This window comes from Triticum aestivum, chromosome 6B, assembly GCF_018294505.1.
Source record: "Triticum aestivum cultivar Chinese Spring chromosome 6B, IWGSC CS RefSeq v2.1, whole genome shotgun sequence".
In the NCBI taxonomy this organism is placed as follows: domain Eukaryota; kingdom Viridiplantae; phylum Streptophyta; class Magnoliopsida; order Poales; family Poaceae; genus Triticum; species Triticum aestivum.
This window is the reverse complement of record NC_057810.1, coordinates 207,575,037-207,590,588: the sequence shown is the minus strand read 5'-3', so window position 1 is coordinate 207,590,588 and position 15,552 is coordinate 207,575,037. Positions and strand designations below refer to the sequence as shown.

The following is a 15,552-nucleotide window of genomic DNA, read 5'->3' as shown; positions in this document are numbered from 1 at the left end:
TCATTTTGTTTATTTTTTTTAACTTCAAACAAAAAACAATTTTTTTTAACTTTTTTTACTCCGCCAAACGTCATGAAACTTTTTCCACACGTTGGCATCACCATCCACAGCACCCACGCCAATTTGCGTATTTTTCCGACGCTCGACGCATTTTTTAGGGTTTTCCAGGTCAAAAATAAAAAAAAAACACTATCCGGACGTGACGCAACGTCCGTTTTGTGTCCGTTTTCGTCCCAACCTTGCGTGAGGGCCTCTGTTGGCCATGCCCACATGAACGCACACTTTGGTGCAATTACATGCATGCGATCACGTAGCCCCAGTGCAACCAGCTACTTCTCGGTCTACCGGAGAGGGGGGTTCCCAACTACGGTTTTTTTCTACTCCGTCAAACATCATGAAACTTTTTCCACACGTCACGCCAATTTGCGTATTTTTCCGACGCTCGACGCATTTTCTAGGGTTTTCCAGGTCAAAAATCACAAAAACACTGCCCGGACGTGACGCAACGTCCGTTTTGTGTCCGTTTTCGTTCCAACCTTGCGTGGGGGCCTATGTTGGCCGTGCCCACATGTACGCACACTTTGGTGCAATTACATGCATGCGATCACGTAGCCCCAGTGCAAACAGCTACTTCTCGGTCTGCCGGAGAGGGGTTCCCAACTACGGTTTTTTTTCTACTCCGTCAAACGTCACGAAACTTTTTCCACACGTTGGCATCACCATCCAAAACACCCACGCCAATTTGCGTATTTTCCGACGCTCGACGCATTTTCTAGGGTTTTTTTAGGTCAAAAATCACAAAAACACCGCCCGGACGTGACGAAACGTCCGTTTTTGTTCCAACCTTGCGAGGGGGCCTAAGTTGGTCGTGCCCACATGTACGCCCACTTTGGTGCAATTACATGCATGCGATCACGTAGCCCCAGTGCAACCAGCTACTTCTCGGTCTGCCGGAGAGGGGGTTCTCAACTACGGGTTTTTTCTCCTTCGTCAAGTGTCACGAAACATTTTCCACACATTGGCATCACCATCCACACCACCCACGCCAATTTTCGGTATTTTTTAACGCTCGACGCATTTTCTAGGGTTTCCTAGGCAAAAGTACCCTAAACAGCTGTCCGGACGTGACGCGACGTGTGTTTCCTGTCTGATTTCGTTCATATCGTGCGTGCATGACTACATTCGGGATGCACACACACTCGCAAAATTTCGTTCCGTTACATGCATGCAATCAGGTACTTTCACATTGAGCATCCTTACTATTTTCTTATGTTTTAGCATATATTCGTGTACAAATGCATCATCAAATCAAAACTCTCGAATGAAATGGACAAAAAAAAATTCACTCAAATTTCATCAACATAGATAAAATATTTTACATAGTCGAGCGAATTCGATGATTACAAGTTCATACATAAAGTCTAGTACTTAGACTTACAACGACATAACCAAATTAAATAAAAAACACACTAAAAAAACTATTCGTCGTCGCTATCAACGAGGTCAATCACGACCGGGCCGTCACTGCCGTCATCGTTGCTGCTGGACCGGTTCGCGACGTCGTCCCAGTCCACCGGATCATCATCGAAATCCTCTTCCTCCTCCTCTGCCGGCGCCTGCTGCCACTCCGCGGGCGCCTACTCCCACTCCTGCTGCCACTCCGGCGGCACCTGCTGCCACTCCGGCGCCGCCATCGCCGCTTGCTGCGCCGCCTCGGCCGCGTGGATTGCGGCCGCAATCTCGGCGGCCGCCATCGCCTCCGCCGCCGCCGCTGCAGCCTCCGACGCCCGTACGACGACGTGGTACCCCGGCGTGTCATCCGGATCACCGTCCTCGCGGAGGATTACCTGCTCCGGCGGCAAGTCTATCCCCGGCAGCGAGGGCGGGGCGGCCGGCGTGGGCACCGGTGCCGGGTGCACACCGTGGCCGCCGCCACGTCTGCGGCGATCATGCGGTGGAGGCGGTGCGCGAAGACGGCCGTTGCGGCCCGTATGGTCAGGGGTCACGCCGGCCGCCGCAAGGCGGAAGGCGGCCATGACCTCCCAATAGTCCTTCCCGCACCAAAACCTCTTGCGGCCTTGTTGTGTCGGCCGCCGCTGTGGTTGCGGAGCTCCTCCTCCGTCGCGCCGGGACTCGGCGTCGCGTAGCCGTCCGCGTCGATCTTCCAGTTGCGTGGAAGACGGCAGCCCGACGGCACGGGGAGGCAGTAGCGGTGGAGCTCCTGCGTCTCCGGCACTCCGATGCTCGTCGGCCATGCGCTGGGGACGTCGGCGGCGGCGCCGCCGCCGCCGGTGCTGCTGCTGCCGCGGAAGAAGGCCATCGGATGCGGGGAGGTGGCGGGCAGGCGACAGCGGGCGTCGGTGGGACGGGTGTGGGCATCGGAGGGAGGGCCTGCCGTTTTATAGCGGGGCGGGGCAGGGCGAGGAGGAGGCAAGCAGGCGGCAGCGGGGCTATTAACGCCGGCGCGTTAATGACATCACGGCAGGCGAGGCGACCACGAGGCAGACGCTTTGACCGTCGGGCGCCGCGAACGGTGCGTCCGGAGGGGGCAGGCCAGGCGGCGGGGGCGGTCGGTTGGCAGGCGAGGCGACAGCGGCAGCAGCGGCGCGGCAGGCGAGGAGCCGACAACGACGGCAGGCGGCAGCGGGGCCGTCCCGCAGGCGTGGCGGCAGGCGGCAGGCAGCAGCAGTCGTGCGACAGGCGAGGAGGCGGCAGCGGTGGCGTCCGGAAGGCGCGGCGGTAGGCGGCAGCGGCGTAGCGGCAAGCGAGGAGTCGACAGCGGTGGCAGCGGCGGCGGCCGGCAGGCGTCACGCGCGTGCAACAACCTGCGTGCATGCGCGCCTGGGGCGCCGTGATTGGCGGACGGCATGGGACTCGACGGGTGCGGGCTGGCGTGGGGTCGGGGGACGTGGGGGTGGGGCCGCGACGGTTGTGGCGCGGCGTGGAAGACGACACATTGACTGCGGGACTGCCGCTGTGATCGCGGGCGGGCCGCGCGGGCACGTCTGCATGCCTGCCACGTCACCAGGCGCGTGCGGCCGTGCGGTTTAATTTTTTTCCCTCACGGGCAGGCGGGCTGTATTCATATACGTATAGCTTTGCCTGTTTTTTTTCTTTTTGCGGGCGGGCGAGCCGACGGGGGAAGCTTTTTCAAAATATGCCCATCCTGTCCTCTGTTATGAAGGGGCATTGGGCAATCTCGGCTGTCCTTGTGTTTAGAGGAGGTCTACCGAAGCGGAAGTGTACATCATCGAGAAATATGACGGTAAATGTGATAAAAACAACTTTAGCAAAGTTGTCCTATCGACCCGATCATCATAATAACAGTCATTATGTTGATTTTGGTATAAAAAAGACACTCTAACAAAGCTATCGTACAGGTGTCAATCAACATAATTTATGGAGCTCGCTCCATACACGATCCCATAACCTTCATATTGATGGGTGGGGAATTCCAGTATGACATTCGCTCCATACCCAACCGCCAATGCGGGAGGGAAGTTACAACTTCTTCCGCGCACAATTGATCACCGGCGAGCCTGGTGACGGGGCGACCAACCACTCGTGCATTAGTGGCTTCCACCGCTCCCCTATTCTCAAGACGGTCGTCCGGTTGGCCACACTGCTTCATCCCTGCCTATGAAAAGCCCGACAGCGAGGTGTACCAATCACCAAAGCACTATATGCCTCCTTCCCCAAAATTTCCTCCATCATTTGCGACAATGTTGCCTCGCAAGAACGTAGCCTGTTGGCTCAACTTGGTGGTGGAGCGTAACCTCCCGTCTAGACGCCACACGCCTGCGAGAACTCTCCCCAAGACGCACTAGTTGCGGCAGACGCTAAATTCTTCGTCCGTGGGCGGCGACAGATTTGGCTGCCACGAAGGATATGCCTGTCGTGGGGGATCCAGTGCTTCCTGTGGTGGCGACAACAGGCACCAGGGTCCACCCCCTTGTTCGGGTGAAGGAGGAAGTGGATGTCGTCCCCATCGCCCCCCTCCTCCAAGTGAACGACGACGTCCACGTCGAGCCAGTGTCGGAGCCCGATGACGCGATCAACATCATGCCATGGCTCTCCGCCCTCAAAGCTTGCAACGAGGAGCTGATCCTCCAAGAGTTCAGCCCCACACTCATTGACGAGGAGGAGGAGCGGCTGCTCACGGATGCCGCTCATGAGTTTGATCCTTACGCATACTACGAATATCTCTTGAAGGAGGAGGAGGAGAACGGCGATGAGGTGGAGGACGAAGAATATACAACACTATACACCAACTAATATAGGTTACAAGGTAGCAATGTCGCTCGAATAACCACATTGCTTATATTTTTAAAATGTCTTTAAACAACATTTTAAATCACTATTACATGTAAAACGACATATCTTGACCAACAAATATAGTTGATATCAAGTTATCGTGTTGATACATGTGTTCAGTTAGACTAATTGGAGCTTCAATTGTCCCTACAAGAAAAATTCTCCATCTGACCCAAAAAAAGTGTTGCAAATCTATTTTGAGAGAGTAGAATTTTTTAATGTCATGTTGTAGTGACTTTGTGTTTGCACACAATGATTAAGGACCGATGACTTTATTTAATAAAATAGTTATGTGCATTGTTTGATGTAGAGACTGATGTATTACTCATTTAAAAAGAAATCAAGGGCAGGCGATGATGGCATATACAACAACTCTACTAGAGTTGCTCCAACGGTCACCGACGGTCTCCCACTAGGTGCCGCTTCCTGTTGAATTTGAGTTAGGCTGGCCATGATGGGAGTAACATAAGTAGCATCATTTACTTGGGACTCACAAACATGCTTATGTGGCAGGCAATTAAAGAAGAGAGACATGATCATAGTAACATAGGTAGATACCGTAACATAATAAATGTGGGACGCAGCTAATCTGCACCCGAGCTCATCTATGATACAAATCTATGATACTACTATGCACTATAGAGATAGTAACACATACTAGGTTACTAGTCTAAATTACTCCCCACTATGACCAGCCTTAAAAAGAAATGGAGAACAAAAACTTGCACGCATATTCATGCAGTGAGCGTCAACCGGTCAAGGGCGTCAACTATGCATAGAACGAGGAAACTTCCGACCGGTTTCGTTGCAACGCGGGTGTAATTAAGTTCGCGTCAGCTTCCACTGAACACTCTTAAATTCTCCAGTGCCTCCGTTGCATCGTCATGTCTGTACTCTCGGCGTATCAGGACGTGCATGGATGCGTACACTGACGAGCGACGAAGATGATGCCATCCCAACCTGCACCCCGCTCACACTTCATCTAGCTAGAAAAGTGCCCCTTGCACGTAGCTAAAAGTTGAGTAGTTAGTTTTTATCTGTAGATAATGGTAGCTGTTGTCATCAGTCTGGTCATGAACTTCCCAATAGTAAACTTAAAAGACAAGAAAAGAAGAAGAATCATATCTACTTAGCCACATTCCCAATCCCCAAGCGAGTGGTTTAAGTAAGCATATTCAGAAGGAAAATTACCGTAACCCTGCCTCCGTTTCTAAATATATATAAAAGACCTTTTAGAGATTTTAACACGACTCACATATGGATATATATAGACATATTTTAAAGCGTAAAGCGTAGATTCATTCATTTTATTTCATACTCTCTCCGTTGAATGGAGGGAGTATTCAGGAACGGAGGGGCAGATGCTACTAGCATTTATTGTTCTCGTCAGTTAGTGACAGTTCGTTGCCATCTACTTTCTGACACCGCTAGAGCTCTCGGTTGAGGTCCGGGAATATATTGACAAGCTCTATCATGCTTACTTGTGGGCTGGCTGTGACAAAGGTGTCAGGTGGCAAGAGTAAAGTGAATTGGGAGCTGGTGTGCAAGTCCAAATCACTCAGAGGCCTTGGAATTCTAAATTTGGAGAAATTCGCTTCGACCCTTAGGATTAGATGGCTTTGGCTCCGTTGGACCGAACCATCGAAACCCTGGATTGGTCTGGAAAACCCATGTACCGAGGTGGACAAGGTCCTCTTCGCCACAGCCACGACCGTCACCATTGGAGATGGAGCTACTACTCTTTTTTAGGAGTCCTCTTGGCTTGACGGTTGGAGGACGAAAGATGTTGCTCCCAAAATTTTTGAGTGTTCCAGAAAGAAAAAGTCGACGGTTCAGGAAGCCTTGCAAAACAACTTATGGGTGAGTCAAATTAATCTGCACCAAGGTCTCTCCCTGGAACACATTCAACAGTTCACCTCCCTTTGGGAGAAGATCAGTGCCACTCATCTTGTTGCTGATGCCTCTCATAGGATTACTTGGAAATTCACTATGGACGGCACCTACTCAGCTAAGTCAGCCTACAATGCGCAATTTGAAGGACACACGCTCGCCCATGCATGTGACTGTTTGGAAATCTTGGGCACCGCCGAAATGCAAATTTTTCGCCTGGCTCGTGATGCAAAATAGAATTTGGACTGCTGGTAGACTTGAGCGCCGTGGATGGCCAATTTGCGGTCTTTGTCCCCTCTGTAAGCAAACCGTAGAATCCTCCATGTATCTTCTTTGCCACTGTCTTTTTTCTGTAAGGGTGTGGTGCGACGTTGTCCAATGGCTTGGGCTCCAAGACGTCATCCCTACGGAGTGGAGCACTGCTACTTCGGTGAAAGACCGGTGGCTCCGGATCGCCCATCGAGGGCCCCTTCGCGGTCAGCGATGACCTTCCTTTTGATGCTCGTCTCTTGGGAGATTTGGAAGGAGCGCAGCGCGAGAGTTTTCTGCAACTCGGCAACCCCCACCACGGTGCTAGTGCGAAACATTAAGAAGGAAGTTAGATTATGGGTGATGGCGGGAGCGAAAAACTTGGGCGTTGTAATGCCGCGAGAGAGATGGACTTTTTTTACCCTCTCCAGGGATCCTTGTTTTAAACCCTCTTCTTTATTAATGGAAATGGCAAGCCTTTTGTCTTGTTTTAAAAAAAACACTTAATCACTTTCACGCCTGGAAGACCCAACCTCACGCAGAAAGCAGAACGATGCGGCGTTGCCGTGCGATTGAATCAACGAATCCACTCGCATGCAAAACTTCGTCTTCCAGGCTGCACCACTGCCGCGACTTACTAATTGGCCCGATCCACGTCAGCCATCTTATCCGGACCAACTGCATCTGGCCATCCGGGCTCTGCCAGTGTGTCGACCGAGAAGAAGGCAGCGGCAGTGCACGCTGCGCTTTTATTCTCGTGTAGCGCCAGGGTGCTCTGCTCTGCCCGCGCTTGGTTGCGTTCGTCGTTGCCTGTAAAGAAGATAAAGATGAACACGGAGGAGCCAGAAGACGGAGGGTCCTACGTAAGTAAACGAGCGGGCCTGCTGCTAAATGAAAGAAGCATCAAAGCAAGACCGACCGACCTGGCCTGGTCGTTTGGCTCGGGTTCGGGTTCTACGGCGCTCTGCCAGGAATGGTGGATGTGTCTCGCGTGCACTTTTTTTTTTTTGACAATCTGTCTCGCGTGCACTTGGCAGGCAGAGGCAGGTGAAAAGTAAAGAGCATGGAGGACAGATGACCGGTGTGGACGTGCAGTGGTGGGAGTCAGTCGCGGGATGCAGAATTTCTTTCCACCTCGTTTATTTTTTGATCTTTCGTCAGAGGGAGAACCTTTTTGCGTGAAACGGGCCGGCATCGGGGCTGTTCGCGCGCTGGATCGGGCCCAAAAGTTGGTGCGTTGTCCTTCTGGATGGACGAGGCCCGGGATCGATGAGCGGTAAGCCTTTGCCAGGCCAGACCAATGGGCTAGTCTGGCGCCCGTCCGTGTCCAGAAACAAAATCTCTATGATGGCCGAGTACTCCCTGCGAAGATCATTTTAACTTCTTCCGGTTGAATGTACGCCATTTGTTGCAACCTGGAAGTTTTTCCTTTTTTCGTAGATCCGTTTATTCAAAATGTTTTATCTCTTAAACCATGCGTCCAAATCTTGAACCACTTTCGCCGTTGGATTTCTCGCGTCAAGATCTTCAAAACTAGATCCAATGTTGATAGGTTTTGACGAACTTTTTTTCACAAAAAAACCAAACGAAAAAACCGAACCGAAAGCATAGGTTTTTTCCCTTTCTAAAAGAGGCACGCCCATGCCTCTGATGGAATCATAACCGTGCCTCTCGTGAAAAAAACAGAAAACCCATTCTTTTTGTTTTCGGGGAGGCACGACCATGACTCTCACAAAAGCACAACCGTGACTCTCGCGAAAGCACAACCGTGCCTCTCGCGGAAGCAAAATCGTGACTCTCGCGAAAGGAAAAAAACAAAAACCGTGTTTTTTCCCGTTTTCAAGAGGCACGGCCGTGACTCTCGCGAAAGCACAATCGTGTTTTTCGCGAAAGCAAAACTGTGCCTCTCGCGGAAGCAAACCGTGGCTTTCGCGAAAAAAAAAAGTGTTTTTTTGCGCAAATTTTTTTGTCGAAAAGTTAGGAAAGACCGGTGAAAAACCAAAACGTCAAAAAGACCCGGCAAAAACCGTTTTAAAAGCAGAAAACGCGTGCGAAAAAATAAAAAAACAGAATTCGGAGGGAGCACCCGACACGTGACGAATGACTGAGAGTGTGCCAAGTGGCGGTGATCGTTGCGAGGCTCCCGAATGAGCGCTTTTTAATTAGCGCCCGGTTCCAACAAAAAAGGAAAAACCTTGTCTAAATAAACCAAAAAAAAAACCCGCAGTCGTTCCTAGTACAGCGCATTTGCGCCACGTGAACCTCCACGGGCGATCCGCGGCACATGCGCAGGCGATCGCACGCACGGCGCGCCCAATCAGAGGCACCGACGACCCTGTAAACGAATCACATGGACCCGGGAAGCGAATCTCATCGAATCCGGGCCGAACCGCAGCCAACCGATCAGAGATCACAGGCCCGTCCCCGTGGGACTCGATCGCCAGCAGCAGACAGTAGTAGTAGACCCCGTACTATATAAGGCCTGGCTACCGGCGGAAATGGCTAGAAGGCGCCCAGGAAGCATCATCGCAGAGAGACAGAGAGAGAGCTAGCTGTCAGTTGTCCGTGGCGGGCTACGAGGAAGGGAGCAGGTCGCGCCGCGCTTCGTCGCCGGCCAACCATGGCATGGTGGCGCGAGAGGGTTGTCGCGCCGGTGCGGCGGGCCTGGCTCGCCGTGGCGCGGCGGGCGCAGAACCGCAGTAAGTGCAGCTACCTAGCGCCCAGCAAACCGACCTCCATCGTTTCTGCAACGAATTATCTCTGAATTAATTTGCGTTAGTTCCTCGATCGATCCCAATAAAGGGAAGACTAGTACTATCCCTCCGTTTCAAAATACACCTGCCATGGCTTCAGTTCAAATTTGAACTAAGTTGCTGCACTTTGTATACTATAGTTCTTATAAAATTACAGCAGCAGTAGTATATGTTTTCCCGAAATATAAATAGACAAATGTGCCAAGGAAAGAACAGGTCCATGCATAAAGTAAAATCAAGGGCGAGCATTACAATGCTGCTGGTACTAAACCTATGCTGCCTTTGCTTATAACGGCCTATTTGGACATATACATGGTACTAAGCCAATGAACAGGTTTTTTTTATAGACTATCAGTGTTTGGGTACTTTGAATTTCTCATTTTATTATTTTTGCTAGCCAAATGTAGTCTTACAAAACTAGGAGCGACGCATTTTCTACCACATGAAAGCTTGTATTTTCTACTAGGAAACAACACTAACCATTTTTGTTGGCAAACCGGGCGCAGGGAGCACAGGGGTGGTGGACCTGCACAGGGACGTGCAAACCTGCGGATACGACGATGTTCAGGTGATGTGGAACATGCTGAGCTCGGAGAAACATGCCCTCGGCCACAGGCCGGCGGCGCCTGAGAAGCCGCCGCGGCGGCGGGCCACGTTCTGGAGGGCGTCGTTCTGGAACGTCGGAAAATGCGTGGCGCGGTGAGCCCCGCGACTGAACTCTGGCGCAGATAGCGGCGACACTGCGCCATCTAATAATCTCCAATAAGCCTGCTGCTACCATCTGGTGAGATGTACAGAGAATGATGTTCACCTGTAAGATGTTAGATGGGGCTGGGAAGAATCGGTCAGGGGCATCTCGCCTGCTGGCTTCTGCTGTTTGTATTGCTTTCCCTGCTTTGTTGTGGAATGAATCAAAGGCGGCAGACTGTGGATTAATCCGTGTGACGATGCTACAAATTTCAAGCTCTGATCTTGTGTGCTTGTGGCATGGAATAGGCATATACTATACATTTAAAATCAGAATTAGGGCTCATCTCATTATACCTGAATTTGATGCGAGGCAACAGTTTGTAACTAAATAGAATAGCAGCTCTGTTTTCCCCGTTTTCTCAAAATAACAGAAAAGGGATAGTAAACACACAAATACTCCCTCCGCTCAGTATTATATGTTCTAACTTTTTTCTGAATCAGATGTATGTCGACATGTTTCAGTGTGTTTGTTCACTCATTTCAGTCCGTATGTAGCCATATTCAAATATCCAAACCTCTTATAATAGTGAACGGAGGGAGTATTACACACCATACGGGTAAAGTGCTGTAATATGACACGAGACAACTCAAAATTGACACCATACTATTTGTGCAGTTTCAAATCAGCTTCCTATAATAGGGGAAAAAATGGTGTAATGTAAAGTGACTGATTATGAATGTACATAAAGTCCCTAAAGATAGACAAAAATTCTCTGTCTCCTTTAAATCACGATGGAGATTTCAACTCCAGTGCTGCTCCAGAAAAACCACAGGCTACTTTGGAATTGTACACAAAAAAGAAAGCTGGAAGTTGGATGAAGAACATTCAGATTATCTTATTGACACTGAAGAGACTTCCTGCAGCCAAAGAAAAGTGAACATTAGACAAGCGCAGAATTTCTTTAACAAAAACTATTTTGGTGCAAGCCAAACAGCTAATACTGGTTCAACCCACAAGGCATCTTTCTATAACTACAGCATCTTGTATGAATCAAAACTGCTGATAGTTTGCAAATCAAACTCGGACCCTAAGTTCTCGCGAACACCATGATAAAAGGCATGCTGTTCACCAAAATTGGAAATATATTAAAGATGCGCAAATCATTCTTCAGCCGTATTCTCTGCAATAACAAACTATCATTTGAAGGAGCGCTGGCAAAATGAGAATACTAAGTTCTGCTAGGATAAAATACTTTGATATGAGAGATACTTGATTCCATTCTTAAAACTATTTCAATTACTGCGCTAAAAACTAGTAAAATTAATTTTAAAACATACTCAAGCATTCACTATCCAGTCATGAATTATTCTGTAGCAACCAGCCCATCATAATATTTCGTAAATGGAGTTCATGAATAATAAAAGTAAGCAGGTGAAGTACATGCAATGATCTAAGCTTAAAGTTCAGAACAGACTACGCTAGGCAATACCACAGAACACTTACATAGCATTTCAACCACCAAAAGATCTAGATACGTTGCATCTGTTGAATCATTTCAGGATCCAACAGTCCACTGCTGTAACTGGATGGCACAGGGGAAATTTCCTGCCTTCCTTGCCACTCTTCACCAGGCCTTAAAGTAATTGGCTTCTCAATACGTGCAGCCCCTACACACAGCATGCACTTGTACTCCTCGGCACCAAAATCTGGCATTGCTTTTGCTTTCCTGTCCCATGGGTTCCAAACAACTGCAATCAAAGGAAATATAGCGATGACACACCACAAAAAACAACTCGACCAACCAGGCACTAGCACCTGGTGGCATCGTTTAGAGAAAAACAACCTGACACCAGTCACCGCACGGCGCAGAATACATTCCACCTCATGCAGAGTCTAACTCTGGTGGGCGGACTGGCACTGGCACATGCCCACCAACCGAGTATTTAACGACGACAGACCATGGAAGTAAACAAAATCAAATGCCAAAGTAACCACTCATGTTTCCATAGTATGGAGTGTGCTCAATTTAGAAAGAAAAATGAAGCTAACTCACCAACATCAGGAAGTTCCTTTTTCCTTAATACGAATGTCCTTTTTTTCTCATGGTCAATTGTCACAATCTTGGGTGGGGCACTTAGATATATCCTGTCCACCTTCATAATCAACGTTCAACACAGTTAGTGACTTACCACAGTGGCCCCATAATATGAAGCATATACAAAGCTTACTTCAGATTCGAATACAACTGCATCGCCTTGTTCAGTACAACGAATCTTAGATTGTAGATTATCATGATAGTCCAAGGTATCCAAACCCTCAACCCGTACTTCGCTGGAATGTGAAACACATGCTTCAGAGAACAAAATATTAAATCCTAAAATAGTGCCTAAGTAAAAAAAAATGTGTAATAGCCAAGTTGTTCATTCGCAAGTGTATCTATTCTGCAATTGAAATAGTGCTGAAGTATTGAATCCTAAAATGGCTCATTCAACATGACTCAGCACTACAGAAAATGCTATAGAAGGTACAGTCAGTCCTTCCCAACAAAATAATTTCAGGAAATACAAATACAAGTTAATACAAACAAAAAAATTAGGAAATAAAGTAACATTCCAAAAGGTACCTGATATCAGAGACTGAAAAGTATGTGTGGTATGCAAAAGTAAATTGGAATGGCTTGCCATCAGCATTCTTATTTTTTATTCGAGATGTGAGGATCAGATCTCCCCTCGGACTAAGAGCAACTTGCAAACGAAGTTCATAACTGCAATGTAAGGATAATCAACATCATCAATTTAACATGGGAACAAGGAATTTAATATTTACTAGACACAAACCTGTGTGGCCAGGTCTTCATATCTTCTTCAGACTGCTTGAGTATCAAGTCAATATGACAATCAGAAGTGGTATCTGGAAGAGGAGGACTCTCATCAACACTCCAAAGTCGGTTCCTCGCGAATCCATGCTGTTCAAGAACTCCGTGGTTCCCTAACTGCATGATGGTAATGCTCATTTGGGTACTAATATATTGGAAAAGCATAACTAGACTACTAACAGCAGGAGGAGCATACTTGAGGAAAACAAATTTGTATGCCCCCACGAATCGCTTTTGGTGGTTTGAAAGAAGCCTGCAAAGGAAAAAAATTGAAATGCATGATGAAGTATAGGCAAAAGATGAATGCAGAAGGCGCTCCAGAGAACAATTGGTCCACAGAATATCCGTTTATCAAAACTAAATATATGAGTACCTTCTTACTGAGAAATAGCTGTTGTTCTCCAGAGTTATTTTTCCAAGAGGTTACTTGGCCTCCATACAAGTATACCTGATAACAAAGAAACCGAGAGGTGTTGAATGCATTTATACACATAAGTTCAAAAAAATCATATACAGAGACACTGGGATTTTATGCCTGTTCAGTTGGATGGATAATCAAGCAACGCGGTATTACCCTTATGGTAGGGAAACTGTTACTGATACTTTTTGTATTGTACATCAATTCCTCGAAAGCATGCCCTTAATGAAGACATATCTGCTTCAGGACTGGCTCAAGCTCAACTAGATAAGATTATAAACATAGATTTATATGAAGTTTTACTACTGAGGCACTGAGCTAACCATACAGCCGTAATTACTTCAGACTAGATCACACTTCAGTTTGTACTGCCAAAGCAAAGAGATGGAAACTGGTTTAATGAAACAACTCAAATAAGTATGATGTCGTCCAACAGATTTGCCCCCCATTGTGCAGAAGAACGTGTGTTCCTATGTCCAACAGTCCAGGAGAGGACGGGAGATAATATTGCAATATTTGCATTAACCTTCATCATCAGGTTTTTCTGAAATACTAGAAAATAGAAATTAATTGACGAGTTTGGCAGCACAAATGTCGACACTAGTGGCATGCCAACAGTGTCACATCGAGGTTTGATAGGACATCAGCCTGATAAATTATTATTCAGCTAAGCTGTCCAGAACCTTTATAATATACTCCAAAGACAATTAAAACAAAACATGCCAATTCTTTTCAGAATAAGTCAGTGCTGGCATCTTGCATGTTCACGAACTAAATGTTCCTATTTGTTCACTGGCGCCAATCAATAAAAACTTTAAAAAATATACAATAAAATTTGAAGGATGAGCAGGCCAGGCCCATCAGCCATGACCGAGTAATTTTAACACACAAAAAAAAAACAATAGTGAACATTGAACATGCCAAGTACACCAAAAGGATACTGGCAAGACCAGGTTAAGACACAGCTAAGCGAAGACATCACAGAGCCCACACCGGACCAACCATTTATCCACATAGCTCAACAATCAAATCACACTATTAAAAAATCAACGACCGCAGGAAAACAATCATGCGCCTCCACCAATGTCAAGGGCCAAACAAAAAATCGGCATTTGACCGAACTATCTTTATCTCCTACATGGTCACAACTCAGGTACATTTATTCAACACCAATTCCATTAATCCCTCTAGTAAACCACAGTTAACAAGAAGTAAAAACTTAATTACCCACTTATTGTACTGTGACAGTGCAAATGCATTTTTCTTTTCTTGCGATGACTATGCAGATACAACCGATCAGCCCTGCCCAACTCTTCAACGAACTAAAACCAACCGATTTGTATGGATCGCGGCGAGACGAATGATCAGATCGAGCAAAAGCTTCTATTTCTACCATGAGGAGCGGGCGAAGACGAAGGTACCAGAGGTGGCGTGGATTAGGGTTTAGATGGGGGAAGGAGAGGGAAGGGTGACCTCGGCGGAGCTGCCGCGGGCCTCGCGGAGGACGAACTTGTCGAGGCCGGTGGCACGCTCCTTCACGCGCTCCACGGAAGAGGCTCTCCCGGCCATCCAGGGCGGGTCCGCACGGGGAGGAAGGCGCTGGATCGCCCGGCGGCGGACACCGCGGCCGTGGTCGCCGAGGAGGAAGTGGCGGTTCGGGCCCGGAGAACGCGGCGGGAAATGGAGGGAACACGGAGATTGGAAGAGGGGAAGGGGGATTATAGGAGGCACTTTCTTGTTTATAGGAGGGGTGGAATCGAGCCAAGCAGGCTCGTGGCTCGGGGTCGCCAGGCTCAGGCTCGCAAATAGTCGAGGTGGCTTAGATAGAAACTTCGCTGAACACGGGGGCCCACGATGCGTGCTGACCGCAAAAGGGTGGGGGCCCAGGATACCCTGCCAACCGCGCGGCGCACGCGGCGAAGAACGACGGCGGTGTTGGCGCCCGGCCGGGGGTGCCGCGACGGAACGGCCACCGGCCCGCGGAGGGAAATCATGGCGCCGAGGGTAAGGCGATGGGAGCGGAGCGGAGGGAGGGGGGGGGGGGGGGAGTAGGGAGGGCGCTAACGATGCCATAGACCTAGGGTAGAGTCATAGACCTGATCTATACGCCCTACTCAAGGTCACTATCTTAGAAGTAAGGACATTCAAAGCACAACAGGAAGTATCGACTGAAACCATCGAGTGCAATCCACTCGACTAGTCACCTCACTCGGATATCCCCAATTTCACTCGACCTGGATGAAGTCATTCGACCATACAGGAAACCACTCGGAGTACAGAAGACCTAGAGTCACTCAGGATGGCAACGGCCAGGCGTTCACTCTGTATTCTTAAAGATCATTAATAGCACTTTATAGCTGAC

General features: G+C 48.5%; 2 protein-coding genes across 4 annotated transcripts; one reads left to right on the top strand and one right to left on the bottom strand.

The window, feature by feature from the left end:
- The first annotated feature begins 8,902 nt into the window (after positions 1-8,902).
- Positions 8,903-10,173, top strand: LOC123136595 (uncharacterized). Its single transcript, XM_044556013.1, has 2 exons — positions 8,903-9,152; positions 9,713-10,173. The coding sequence occupies exons 1-2, from the start codon at positions 9,074-9,076 to the stop codon at positions 9,907-9,909; spliced, it is 276 nt and encodes a 91-aa protein (XP_044411948.1). The 5' UTR covers positions 8,903-9,073; the 3' UTR covers positions 9,910-10,173.
- A 356-nt stretch (positions 10,174-10,529) lies between these two features.
- LOC123136594 (putative glucose-6-phosphate 1-epimerase) lies at positions 10,530-15,171 on the bottom strand. 3 transcript variants are annotated; one of them, XR_006467123.1, is made up of 10 exons: positions 14,664-15,171; positions 13,146-13,220; positions 12,969-13,025; positions 12,735-12,889; positions 12,521-12,661; positions 12,126-12,228; positions 11,951-12,050; positions 11,741-11,814; positions 11,401-11,645; positions 10,530-10,814 (listed from the first exon to the last, which is right to left on the bottom strand). XR_006467123.1 is itself a non-coding variant. In XM_044556011.1 (9 exons), the coding sequence occupies exons 1-8, from the start codon at positions 14,757-14,759 to the stop codon at positions 11,425-11,427; spliced, it is 948 nt and encodes a 315-aa protein (XP_044411946.1). In that variant the 5' UTR covers positions 14,760-15,110; the 3' UTR covers positions 10,530-10,814; positions 11,401-11,424. The 3 variants fall into 3 exon arrangements, 2 of the variants coding, with proteins under 2 accessions (XP_044411946.1, XP_044411947.1); XM_044556011.1 differs by lacking the exon at positions 11,741-11,814 and having other exon boundaries at positions 14,664-15,110; XM_044556012.1 differs by lacking the exons at positions 11,741-11,814; positions 14,664-15,171 and adding an exon at positions 13,347-14,121.
- Between the last annotated feature and the right edge of the window lie 381 nt (positions 15,172-15,552).

Coding starts and splice junctions, on each gene's coding strand:
- LOC123136594 (XM_044556011.1), bottom strand. CDS start 14,759: ATGGCCGGGAGAGCCTCTTCCGTGGAGCGCGTGAAGGAGCGTGCCACC. Junction 12,662..12,734: donor ATGAAGACCTGGCCACACAG/GTTTGTGTCTAG, acceptor CTTACATTGCAG/TTATGAACTTCGTTTGCAAG. Junction 12,051..12,125: donor CAGTTGTATTCGAATCTGAA/GTAAGCTTTGTA, acceptor TTGATTATGAAG/GTGGACAGGATATATCTAAG.
- LOC123136595 (XM_044556013.1), top strand. CDS start 9,074: ATGGCATGGTGGCGCGAGAGGGTTGTCGCGCCGGTGCGGCGGGCCTGG. Junction 9,153..9,712: donor GCGGCGGGCGCAGAACCGCA/GTAAGTGCAGCT, acceptor AACCGGGCGCAG/GGAGCACAGGGGTGGTGGAC.